Source organism: Mustela lutreola, chromosome 5 (assembly GCF_030435805.1).
Source record: "Mustela lutreola isolate mMusLut2 chromosome 5, mMusLut2.pri, whole genome shotgun sequence".
NCBI classification, from domain to species: Eukaryota; Metazoa; Chordata; class Mammalia; order Carnivora; family Mustelidae; genus Mustela; species Mustela lutreola.
The window spans coordinates 27,272,429-27,285,162 of NC_081294.1; the positions used below are offsets into that span (position 1 = coordinate 27,272,429).

A 12,734-nucleotide genomic window follows, 5' to 3' on the forward strand; every position below is an offset into this window, starting at 1 on the left:
ACCAATAGCTAATGTTCCTAAACTGAAATGTAAAGAATTCAAGGCTACTAAAAAGGACTCATTTTCTTTTTATAGTATTCTGCTGGGAATTTTTTTGGTGGTGACCTGGCTTCACTCCTGCTCTCAGACTTTGATCCAGTACTTTCTGTTAACTCAGCATCTGTGGGATCATCTCAACAGTAGGATAATCTTCTGAAGTGGCTTATAAAGAGCCCTAAAGGAAAGGTGGGGGGAGGGGAAGGCTACTGAAGTGTCTCTGATAAACCAGGATTAATGTCAGAACCTCTCCTGGTGCTCTGAACCTGTCCATGTGCCCCAGGAGCTTGGGAAAGAGGAGAGCCCCATCTAAAGTGTCTAGCATGATGCCTGGCAAAAGTCCGAACCCAAAGGGTATTGAGGTGGAGGAGGTGGAGTGAAGGCATTGGCCATAGGAATGGAAACCAGGTCAGTGCAAGGGAACCAGGAGGGCAGCCGTAGCAGCTGATGGACTGGAGAGGTGGAGGGAGAGAAGAGGGGCCCTATGGCTTGGGTGCCCGCACTGCTAACCGAGGCAGGGGCATCGGGCTGAGGGGCTCATCTGAAGGAGGGTGCAGGGAGCTTGGTTCAGGCCCATTTCTCTCTGCAGGGGGGCATCTTGATTGCCCGTGGATGCTTATTAAGAGTGGACATGCAGAAAGATAGGAATGTTGATTCACTGTCTTGTCTAGTTCAGCATTTTAACAGATGCCAACTTGGTTACTGTCAGGCTGGTTTGTCATCTTTGTTGTTGTAACAGGAAGAAAAGTTCTGGCTGAACAGAATCCCACAGAGCATTTTTAAAGTTTGTATTCATATTTTTTTCAAAGAGACGTTGGGGAGTCTGATGTGTGGCCTTGTAGAATGACACCTGGGCATGATCATGACCAGAGATCACCCCGATCCTCTACCCTGGCCGTTCAGATACCTGACGTGCATCTAAGCGTTTGACTTAAGACTTTGTGAATGAAATCATTTCATCTGTGAAATCGGTCTGGTTCCACTTGGGTAAAGAGCAAAGCTCTGGGGTTGTGGCTGCTTATCAAGCTCAAAAACATGCGAAAAGTACTTACGATGTTTGCTTGAATTCTAGCCACACATGTCTCCAAGCATCCTGTTGCTCTGGCCTTGAGATGGTCATTGTTACACACGCACTGCCCTTTAAGCAGTGAGTATTTCTTTCCATCAACCAAATCCCATTTATGTGTGTCCATACCTATCCTATATGTGATTATATAATACACCTGGACCTGTATTATATATGATTATATAATAAACTCTATTAAAATCATGAAAGAGCTTACTGTTCAAGGAGGTCTTTCTGTGAACATGCTTCCAAAGTAAATAATCCTCCTTTAAATGCTTTTGTAGGACTACAGATTTCATAATAATGTCTGCTTTAGAGGTGGTTCCTGCATTTACAAGGGACTCAAAGCCCAGAGTTCCTGGTCGCAGTGTCACCAGACTGTGGTCTTGCCCTCGGGCACATGCAGCCCACCACACTGTGAAGTTTGTTCTGCCTGGCCCTGCTCCGTGTGATGGGCATCGGGAGGAGGGGGTTAGGGGTGGGGGCGAGGGGCAGCACTGAAGTAGAAAGGGCACTGAAGGTCTGGGCTTTGAATTTTGACTCTTTTACTTTCTGGCCTTGTAAATTTGGGTGAAATTCTTCTGTTTTCTGGACTTCAGTTTCCTTGTCAGTTAAATGGAGGCTGGAAACCCAAAATCAAGGTGGCAGCAAGGCCGTATGCCCACTAACGGCTCTGAGAAGACGCCTTCCTTGCCTCTTTAGCCCCTGGTGCTCTCCAGCAGTCCTTGCTTGATGGCACCAAATTCCGGATTTGTGTCTCTGGCATCACTTGGCCTTCCTCTCTGTCTCCTGTCTTCATCTCTCTTTCTCCTTAGAAAGACACCTTTCACCAGACGTGGGCCCCGCCCTAACCCACGATGACCTCATCTTAACTTGATTACGTGTGCAAAGAGCCTATTTCAAAGTAAGGCTGTACCCTGAAGTTCAGGGAGGGCATGAGCATTGTGTGAGGACACGATTCAACCCAGTGTACGTGATTATAATGACTTAAATCCGTTCCTTATGGCCCCTGGAAGGGAGGGGCACATAGCAGAAACTCAGCAAATCCCATGAAGCCATTTATAAGGCACGACCCATTCGCTCTCCAACCTTGTGACTCCTAGACCTCATTCTTATCCCTGCTCCCACAGTCACTTCACATATCTGCTCACCGGCACCCCCTGTGCTCTTGATCCCGGAATGTCTGCCTCACCCATCTTTCTAGTCTTCAGTCCTCAAGCTAACCACCCCTTGTTCCTGTCCTTCCCAGGGCTTCCAGGGGAAAAGCACACAGCAGTCCCAGTTGGATTATGCATGGAGTTGCCATTCCCACTCTTGGCTGGACTTCCGGGACTGCTGGAAAACCCCTTTATTCATTTCAAGTGGGTTTTCTTTCTCATTCAACAGTCCCCTCAAGCCTATTGGGAACATCGTTCCAGCTTTGTCGCCCACCATGGACCCCACACACTTCACCTCTTGGTTCCCCAAGAAAACAGAAGCCAGAAAACAAGTGGACTTCTTCTCCCACCGCATCTTGGTCTCTCTCAAATTAATACAATTGTTAAAAAAAAAAAAAAAAAAAAAAGTTGTGAACTCCTTTAGAGCTGAGGTTACTGCATATCCATCTTTCTCTGTCGAGGACTTCCCAGAGTTTCTGGCCTCTTGCAGTCCCCCAAACACCACATAAATGAGTGCTTCAACTCCGTTGACTTGGTTAGAATCATTTTTTCCCCTGAAAGATAAAGGTGATTTGACCTATCGCCAAACTTACCTCCACCCCCTTGAGACTGCTTTTACCTCTTGTAGCATGATTTTTTTTTTAAATTAACAGATAATGTATTATTTGTTTCAGAGGTACAGATCTGTGATTCATCAGTCTTACACAGTTCACAGCGCTCACTATAGCTTGTGACATGATTTTTAAATATAACATTTTAACATTGGTCAGCGTAGTCAACGAAATGAATCTGATAGGATTGTGGAGACTTTCAGGACATTTGTAGACTGGGACAAAGGCATCAGTGGAGAAGGGTTTAATCTACAGTGGCTCCTAAGAAGTAGGGGGAAAACAAAGCTGTTCAACAAACAGCTCTGAATTGAGCCCTTACCATCTGGCAGGCGATGGGTGGGCAGGAGGCCAGGGGTTTAGTGGTGAACAAGACAGATGCTGGCCATTGGCCATGCCCTGGAACTCCTACTCTGGTGAGTGGGGGATGGTCTGCAGACCTCTAAAGATACTTCAGAAATACTACTTAATTACAGTTCTACTGAGTGCTGTGGAAGAGAAGCATGAGTGAGCCTAACTAGAGGAACTAACCTGGTCCAGGTGGCTAGGAAGAGCTAGGAGCAATGGGAAGTGGGAATAGGGTACCTGGTGAAGGGGTGGGGCAGAGAGACCAGCCTGTATCTGGATGGAGGTGCTTAGAATTATGCATTATGTCCAAGACACAGAATTTAGTGTTTGTGTGGAAAGACCTCAGGAATCACTGACGCAGTCCATTGAGGGAAAGGGGATGGATTTCAGGGTGGGTGACAGAGACGAGTGACCTGTGTGTGTGAATAATCTAAAGTAGAGGTGTGGGGAGAGGGCCAACCCATTTTAGATGAACTTCTTCATAAGTATTGGTCTGAAGTGATTAACATGATTGGAAAGTTCTTTATGAAACTGCTGGGCTCTGTGAAATGGTCTAGTGTTTATGTCATGATGGACTGGACATTTTCTTGCTGTTCCATTGATTCCAAGGCCTCTCTTGGATCAACTCACTGTTTACTGAATATCTCTTGTATTTTTCAATCATTATTTCTTGTCTTCTCTCCATTAACCTAAATATTACCCACTGCAAGGCATAGTTCATTATCCAGTTAAAAAAGCCTTCCCTATCTGCCTACATGAAAAGACCCTCCCTTCTTTTGTTGTGATTCACGGTATGGCTCACTTTATCATTCTCATATCCTGTTTTGTCTTGTTGACATATTTCTCACATTGCTTTACTTTATCTACATGGAAAATTCAGGAAGAACTATGCCAACTATTTAAAAAGTACAAAATAGTTGTTGGGTGAATGAATGAATGTAACAGCTATGGAATTTTCTATGCAATTGATGAGAAAATATCATCGGGCCTGTGGCTTGCTGGTTTCTTGTCCTCTGTCCTAAAATATGAAGATGTGCTCTTTTTCTTCTTTCTTCTTCCTTTTTTCCCTCTGGATGGTACTAATCTGAAAACTTTCTAGTGAAAACACGGTCTACTTTGTGTAACTTTCATCTTTCTGATTATATTGGCAAAATAGTCTGCACTTCGTAAACTAGAGGGAGAAAAATGCATCATTTCCAAAGATAATCTCTCAAATAAGCTTGTCCAGATGGCTCCCAAAGCACAGCCATACAACAGGAGCTGTGCTAATTGGTGATGATTAGGGTTTTAGTGTCTTTCCTACAGAAAGTCAAAGAAACTCTTTCTCTTCTGAGATTGCTCTGTGCCCTGGATTATTTTGGTTGGGTTGACCTATTCCAAACTCAAACTTGCCTACTAGCCAGATGTCTGTGACCAGTGAGTTTCCACTGGTTTTTCACTTCCTAATGATTAAACCAAAATAAAAGAAGGTGATGCCATGTCTGGCTGACCGCAGACATTGCCAGTCACCAAAGCCTCAGCGTTCATCACGCGGTCGACATGGTGTCTGCTATCCTTGCAGGAGGCAGGCAAGGCTTTCCAAAGGCCGAGCTTCGAGAGAAAACTTGTAAGCAAGTAGTGTCATTTGGAAATGATTTGATGAATAGGAAACTTAGAGGCCAGCCATTGAAAATCTCATTTGTGATAAATTAGCAGGAATGTTTGGAGCTTACACTGTAGGTAAGGTCTGCCTTTCCCACGTGCTGCCCTTCATAGCTGACACATTACACATGTCTCTGCAGCATAACATATGGCTTCCTATAACTTGCAAATATGGCCTAAATGTGCTCTGTTGAACTAGCATCTGTTTAAACAGTCTCCTGGAAAGCTGAGCCATGTTCAATAAGATAGTTAATTTCATGTCTGCGAATGTTTTCTCTAGGGCCCTTTAAAATGTTATTTTTAGGAACTGCAGTAGAAAATTTACAAATTTAAATTTGCACGAAGGCATTACCTGCCTCTGAAAGGGTAATGGACCATCAGTTCTAAGCTGTAAATATTAAAAGATTCATAGAGCATGAATCACAAAGAAACAGCACAGAAGATCTATTTCAATAATAATAGTCACCATTTTTGGAGTTCCTAGTCTGTGTCAGGCCCTTCATGTACATTTAATTCTCGGGATAATTTGCAAGGAAGCGAGATCCTCCCATTTTGCAGGTAAGGAAACGCGCATAACCTGCTCAAGATCACTTAGGTGGGAGGTGGGGAGCTGGGATTCCAGCTCAAAAGCACTAACCTCTGAAGCCGTTTCTCATTCTACACCAGCAGTTCTGGACTTTCGCTTATTGGTGGACTGGGGATAAGGATTTAAGCCAAAGACCCTTATGAATTGTGTGCGAGCTCTGGCGTGTTTGTGCCTTATTCTGAGAAGAGCCCGTAATTTGAGCAGATTCTCAAAGGGATCGGGGAGACCTCTTCCAGAAGCAGATTTTGGCTCCAGGCTGCTGCCTTCCTTTTTAGACACGAGGAAACCACGTGCGTAGAACACAGACTGTCCAGAGGCACTCCGCGCTCTGTTGATTTGACCAGAAAGTGAACCACAAGCCTTCTTTCTAAACAGTGCGCGTGCGCGAGTGTGTGAAATAAATCACATATAGAGATAGGTGCATGAAACAAGAATGTAGCATTTAACAAGTGAACCTCTGTGGAACCACTAACCAGGTCACAAGCTAGAGCACAGGACCCTAGGATACTCCCAGGTGTCCCTCCCTCCTCAGATGGCCTCCCTTCCAATCCCTATTCTGACTCTTAAGGCAGACTGGTCCTTGCTTTTCTTCATCGGTTTACCCTCCAAGCACGCATCCCTAACCAGAGGGCTCTGTCTTCCCTGTTGTCACCCACGTCTCCATATAGCGGACTGTAGTGTTCTACGTCGTGCTCTTTCAGCCATCTTGTTTTTTTCTCCGTCCCTGTTGTGTGCTGCTGTACTTTGTTCCTTCTGTTGCTTGATAGGTTTTAATGTTTCTTCTGTTATTGGACATTTGATTATTTCTCATTTCTGCCTGTTATGAGTAATGCCTTTGTTAAAATTCTTCTACACATCTTAGACACAAGGTGCATGTGCGACTCTCAGGGAAAGCATAATATGTATTAAGCTTTTGTGAGAGACAAAATATTTAGTCCTACAAGGAGAAAGTAAAGAATTCTTTTTGTCTCCCACCCCCTTCCTTCATGCTTCTGTGGGTAGCCTTTGCATAATTTCCACTTGTCCCCAGACTTGGACTAAGAATCAAAGAGCACACTTGAACCTGAGTTCAGGGTGCTGACTGAGATCTCGGGGATCAGAGTCTCCAGGAGGAGGCATGGGTGATTCTCGTGACTGGGAGACAGTGGGTTCACCCCGATGAGTTGATAAGACCTGGCCCGTGGTTATGAAGAGGCTCGGAAAAAGTGTACCTATGATTAAAATATTGGACAATTGGCTTTAGAATATTTAAGGGAGTAGAATAGTTAAGGGAGTTGGATTTATTTAGCCTATTAAAAAAAAATACCCAAAACATGAATAGTTGTTTGCTAAAGAATGAAAGTTTAATAATTGCAAAAAAAAAAAAATTGCTAAGACAAGAGAGATTTAGGTTAAGGAAGAGGAGGGTATTCCAGCTAAAATCAGCAACACGTACCGAGCATGTGTTAGGTACCAGAGGGGCAAGAAATAAAGGCTGTTGTCAGTGCCTTCAGGGAGGCAAAGACAGGGAAACAAAAACAAGCAGGCACCGAGCTCTGGAACAAAGGACACAATATTTCACCGAGTCTAGACTGTGGGCTTCAGGCAGCTGAGTAGGTGGCCCGCTGAGACATCATGGAGGAGAGAAGCAGACAGAGACTACCACCTAGGGCTTGAAGAGCCTGCAGGGCTCCAGGTAGTCTTTAGAAGGAAACCTTTTCATAGGCGGATGGCATGACAGAACATTCTAAAGCAGTGGCATCCGATGTGTTTTCTCGGGAGTCCCCAGTACAAATATATATTTTATGTCACCACCCAGGATGTATACATTATCAAAACTCTCATAAAACATTTAACTTAATTAAATATGATAGCATCTGATGTTTGCTGTTTTTCTCCAAGCTCATTTTTTGTAGATGTGGGATGAACCCGCTTGCAGGTTGATAGCACCATTCTGAGGGTACCAGGAACCCAGTGTGGATGGAGGCAGAGCTAAGCAGCTCTGTGGGAGGGAGTGCCACTTAAAGGAGGGGATTTCCATGGGAAGCGGTGAGGGGGGAATGGGATGTTTGTGTGGTGATGGGCTCTAGAAACCTGTCCCGATTCTAGAGTATGAATGAATTACATTGGGTTGTTATGGCAAAATTTCCAACTTCACCTATCATATGATCTGCTTCTGACACCAAATGGTTTTCTCTGTACCCACAGCCAATCCTCCAACTCTTTCGGCACCAGCAAGGTGTCCCAGCAGTGCACTTCAGTTCTGACACTAATGACCTTACAGTATCGTCAGACCCCAAGTTAAGGGGCTCAGTCCCACAAAATTGCTTCCATTTCAAATACTGTTTGCAAGTCCCTGGCCAACTGGACATTTGAACAGCTAGCTATAAAGTTGTTGTTGTTGGGGGGGGGGGGTGTTCCCACAGCCCACTCCTCAGATTTGATCATTTGTGAGATGGCTCACAGAACTCAGGCACTTTGCTTAGTATTACTAAGTTTATCATAAGAATACAAATCAGGAACAGCCAAATGGAAGAAACGCACAGGGCAAGATGGAGATGTGTGTGTAGGTGCATACGTGCAACACTTCTACTCCCTCTCCAGTGTCATCGTCCCCCCAGCGCCTCAATGTGTTCACCAACCTCGAAGTTCAACCCTCTGGCTTCAGAGTGGGTTAAGTCTTTCTGGAGGTTCCATTTTATAGTCATAATGGATTAAGTCATTGGCCATTGCTGATTGACTCAGTCTCTAACCTGGAGGTGGAGTTAGGGCTCAGAGTTCTAACCCTCTAATTAAACATGGCTGATTCCCCTGCCAACCAGTCCCCATCCTGAAGCTATTTAGGGGCTTCCAGCCCCTAATACCATTAGCTCATGTAAGGGGGCTTATTATGAATAACAAAAGATACACTTTGCCCCTATCATTTGGGAAATTCATGGATTTTAGAAGCTCCAGTGCTAGGAACCAGGGGCAGAACCAAACCTATTATTCTCATAATACAATATCACAACCTTACTCTGGCCAGCCCTCCTGTGAGACAGTAGATTGGCCAAGATAACTTTTGATGCTTGGTTTCAGTTTAGTATCACTCAGCAGAGGAATAGAGGGAAGAGAAGAATTTGCTTCTGGATTCTCACAGAGCACAGACATTAAAAGTATTTATTAAACATCTGTTTTATCTCATCTTGTGATGGCCATGGAATTTTTGGTGTGGAATGCAGCACTGGGTAGAATGGTTTTATGGGAGAAAATACAGGGATAATCTCCACGGACGGGTTTAGGAGAAGAAGGTGATAGCACCTTGAAAGCCATGCTTTCTGGAAGAAACATGGTACAGCCCGTGCATATCAGAATGCCTATGAGTATCACTGCTCACCTGGCCCAGGACTAGAGAGCTCAGTCATGTTAACGTCACCTGCTTGTGAGTGCTGGCTGACAGTCTGGGTAATGTCATTTCAAAATCTGGATTTAGAGATTAGAGAGAGGTTAGAGAGAGGGTTAGAGAGAGGTTAGAGGGTTAGAGGACAAGCTGGGATCCTTTTTGCCTCCACTTTTAGCATACTTGGAAAAATTAACAGTAAACTCTTCTTTCTCATTTCCCATCCAGTGGTCTATGTTCTCCCCCAGTTCTTCCTCAGGTTTGCTCCTGCCTTCCTGGTTTGTTTTGAACTGTTCTCTTGGCTCAGACTCTAAGGCCAATATGTATAGCATCCATTTCCTTCCTGCCACTTACCATGAACCCCATCTGCAGCACAGACATTTGAACGGTGGTGTGGATTATTTATTAAATCTTTGTGTGTGGGTAGCCATGTTCTGTCCATCTCATCTGTTCTAACAGACAAGTAACTTTTGGCCTGCAATAAGGAGAAACTAGATAAAAGAGAAGGATTTTAGATCTCAAGGGATGTGCCGTTGACCTTGTCCTCCGGAGGTGGTGATGGGGGGCATCTTTCTTGCTGTGCCCTCTAGAAACAACTCTCTAAATATCCACATGTAACTAATTTTAGGGAATCCGTAGAACCAGATTTTTCTTTACCCAAGTTGAGTGCCTTAGCAGCACTGAAAAGGAAAATCCTTTCATGTGGCCTTTCTTTGCTTAAGTACTTTTGGTCATATCCTCTGAGGCTTAATATCCTTTTGATCTTCCCAATCCAGTTTTAATTTGGTCAGTTGAAATTAGGGAAGGATTTAAAGATAGCACTAATAATGTGGCTTTGGGATCATGTAGATAGGAACCTTTGGTCCTGAATGTACTTTGATGAATTTTTGTTTTGTTTTGGCTTGTCAAATGCTGTCTGGGGGAAATAAACTTCAGTCTGTTTCTTGGTGTCAGTCTGTTTCTTGGTGTTTGCTACGTTTTGCTCTTAAGTAAAACTTCGCATTCTACCAACAAAGGCCCGTGCTTGAGGCAGTGTATGTTTTGTTGCTCTTCTGCAGTAGTATGTCTGGTTTATCATTGAAGATAAAACCTAATGTCATCTCTGTGAGTGTATTGATAGTTGCAGAAGTGTGGATGACATTGGCATAGATGCATTCTTAACTTATTAAAAATATTTAGAGAGCTGTCATGTAGAGCTGCGCTGTCCTATATGATAGCCTCCAGCTACTGGCACTTGAAGTCTAAACTTAACCATTCAATTCCTTAGATACACAAGTCACATTTCCACTGCTCAGCTGCCGCATGTGGCTAATGTGATATTGACCGTTTGGGCCTGATAATTCTTTGCTGGGGTGGGGTGGGGGCCATCCTATGCCATGTGGAATGTTTAGCAGCATCCCTCACCCCACCTAGTAGAGGCAAGGAGCATCTAGTCACAACAATCAAAAATGTCTGCCTAGATTGTCACATGTCCCCTGAGGAACAAAATCTTCTCTGGGTGAGGATAACTTGCTTATTAGTTCATCCAGTACAGATATAAAACATTTCCATGAACCAAGACAATACTGTTCTAGAATAATCTTCAGCAAAGTTTGGTTGGGGGGCATTTATAGATTAAGCATTTTGAGCTTGAATCAGATTAGTCATCTGGTCCAAAGCCCTGGGAAACTGAGGCACTGAGTATAAAGTTTCGCAGGTGAGGTAAACACAACACCAGGCAAGGTCAGCTCAAGGCAAGATTTATCTAAGGCACTCTCTGGCGAAGTTTCAGGGCTCGGGAGAAGGGGAGCCAGGAAAGTCGTGCTGGGAGGAGGTGGGCACTCTCGGGCGAGGTTCCACGACTAGGAAAGGGGAAGTTGAGGAAGTTGGCGGGGGTCTTTTATCGGGCCAAGGTAGGGCATGGGTCCACGTCCATATATGGTAGGGTATTTGGTGATTGGAGGGTATGGCGTTGGGGGTCCTGATACTTCTGTTTCTTGCATAGGTATCGGGTTACCTATGGAGATGTGACCTGGGCATACATCATTTTGGTAGGAGAGTCAAGGGTTAAGGAAAAGGGCTGGGGGGATGGAGAGGCTGGACGACTGCGCCCCAGCAGTCATTCCTGTTGTTCATCCTGCATTCCCGGAGCCCCCCGACCCAACATTGAGAGGTTTGGGGTGACTTAACGTCCATAGCATGGATGTATCAATCTAGTTCATGCAGCCTAGAGGACAGACTTCTGATTTTCATATCAACCTATTTCCTCATTCTTATGTTCTCGCACTCAGTGGTGGCTCTGGGGAGGACAGAGTCCTGAGAAATGGGAAGGGCCCAGTCCTGAGCCTCAAAACAGATTCTTTACCTTAACCTTGTGCACCTCTGTTTTACTCCTCCATGACCTGTGGCTTTCTTTAAGGCTGGGGTTGGAGGGGTGTCTGGGACATCTTGTAGACCCACCTTTGCTGTCTCAGAAAGTGGAGCCCTGTTGGGTTTCCCAGTTATATCAGTGCAGAGATTGGGAACATGCTGCTTGGGCCATGGAAGGTTGTAGTCCTGTAAAATTTCCTTTTTGTTAACTGTTAAATTTCTAGTATCTCTTCCATCGGCTTCCATGCAGTGGTCCATGGGCAAACCTTTAAAATGAAATGCCTGGAGGTTTTTGATCTTAAGAGGTCATGAGGAAGCAAGAGAGCCCTGCAGAAAGTTCTAGGGAGGGTGAAGGAATCTCCCTAAGGGTGCTGGTATCCACAGCAAGGGGGGCTGGAAAGTAGGCTTAACTAGGAGAGATCTGGAGGGCAGGCCGGCCTGCAGAGTGACCCAGAGGCCCCAAAATGTGCCCCAGGATCTCATCTTCCTGAATTAATCCTGTATACCTCCTGCACCTCCCCATGACTCTTCTTCAGTGACTGATTTTATTCTCTCCTCTGTTCCAAAGGCTTCAGTGGTTCACTGCTTCCTTTTCACATGTGAAACTTCCTGGCCTTCTTCTACTCAAGGCCCATTTGCTCTTGTATGGAGATCTCCTCTTTTCCTTTGTAAGAGTAAAAACCGGTTTTTATGCACATGAAAGCTTTATTGTTGCTGTGGTTCACAGAATGATTCTGTCTGAGGCTTGGGCTTGGCATTGGTGGAGGCTTTGCTCCAAGCCACTTGATGTTTAAGAAGTCACTCAGGAAGAAGTTTTGTTTCTTTTGTTTGTTTGTTTGTTTGTTTGTTTTTCTTTTAAAGATTTTATTTATTTATTTGACAGAGACATCACAAGTAGGCAGGGAGGCAGGCAGGGCCGGGGGAAAGCAGGCTCCCCGCTGAGCAGAGAGCTCAATGCTGGGCTTGATCCCAGGACCCTGAGATCATGACTTGAGCTGAAGGCAGAGACTTAACCCACTGAGCCACCCAGGCGCCCTGAAGTTTTGTTTCTGATGATACTTTGTTGAGTTGGTAGCCCGGATAGCTACTTAAAATCATTATGCAGCTCAAAAGTCAAGGCCCAGGGAACAGGCCAGAAAGAGTGGCAATGAAAGCAGGCGAAGAGCTGTGTGTAAATAAACCCTGTGTGTAACCTTGGGCTGTGGGCCGGTTTGGTTCTGTAACACCGTGGGCCCAGTGAGCTGTGGCCCGGGTCAAAGGCCAGTATCCTGAGGAGCCAGCTGTCAGAGTTTAGCTGCAAACAAGCTAATGTGTAAACTTGCCTCGAGGTCTTTTCGAGTGGCTTCATTTTCCCAGCCTCACTGAGAAGAAGGGGCTTTATTTCAGGGTTTGCTGACCAGCTGCTGTTCCACTAATGTTTTCCTTTGGGAAACCGGTCTTCTTGAATGTCTCCCCAGTGAAGGGGAAGGTATCCGATTTGGGGACAGCTTTTGATTTCAGTGACGGGAGGGTGGGGACCGGGAGCACTGGGGTCCTGCTGGTCAGTGTGACTGCGGCCACTGTTGTTCACTAGCTCTGCGTCTCC

The 12,734-nt window shown here is 45.1% G+C and overlaps 1 protein-coding gene across 7 annotated transcripts in view; it reads left to right on the plus strand.

The window, feature by feature from the left end:
* RAI14 (retinoic acid induced 14) overlaps positions 1-12,734 on the plus strand; it is a 143,953-nt gene that overhangs the window by 77,589 nt on the left and 53,630 nt on the right. For 3 of the 7 annotated variants that reach the window (XM_059173757.1, XM_059173761.1, XM_059173762.1), the window contains exon 1: positions 12,466-12,617. The exons of 3 other annotated variants lie outside the window; for them this stretch is intronic. In XM_059173757.1, the coding sequence (XP_059029740.1) occupies positions 12,564-12,617 (54 nt within the window). In that variant the 5' untranslated portion in view covers positions 12,466-12,563. Of the gene's footprint in view, positions 1-12,464; positions 12,618-12,734 lie in introns of those variants that run through there. One more of the 7 variants, XM_059173756.1, reaches the window with a different exon arrangement.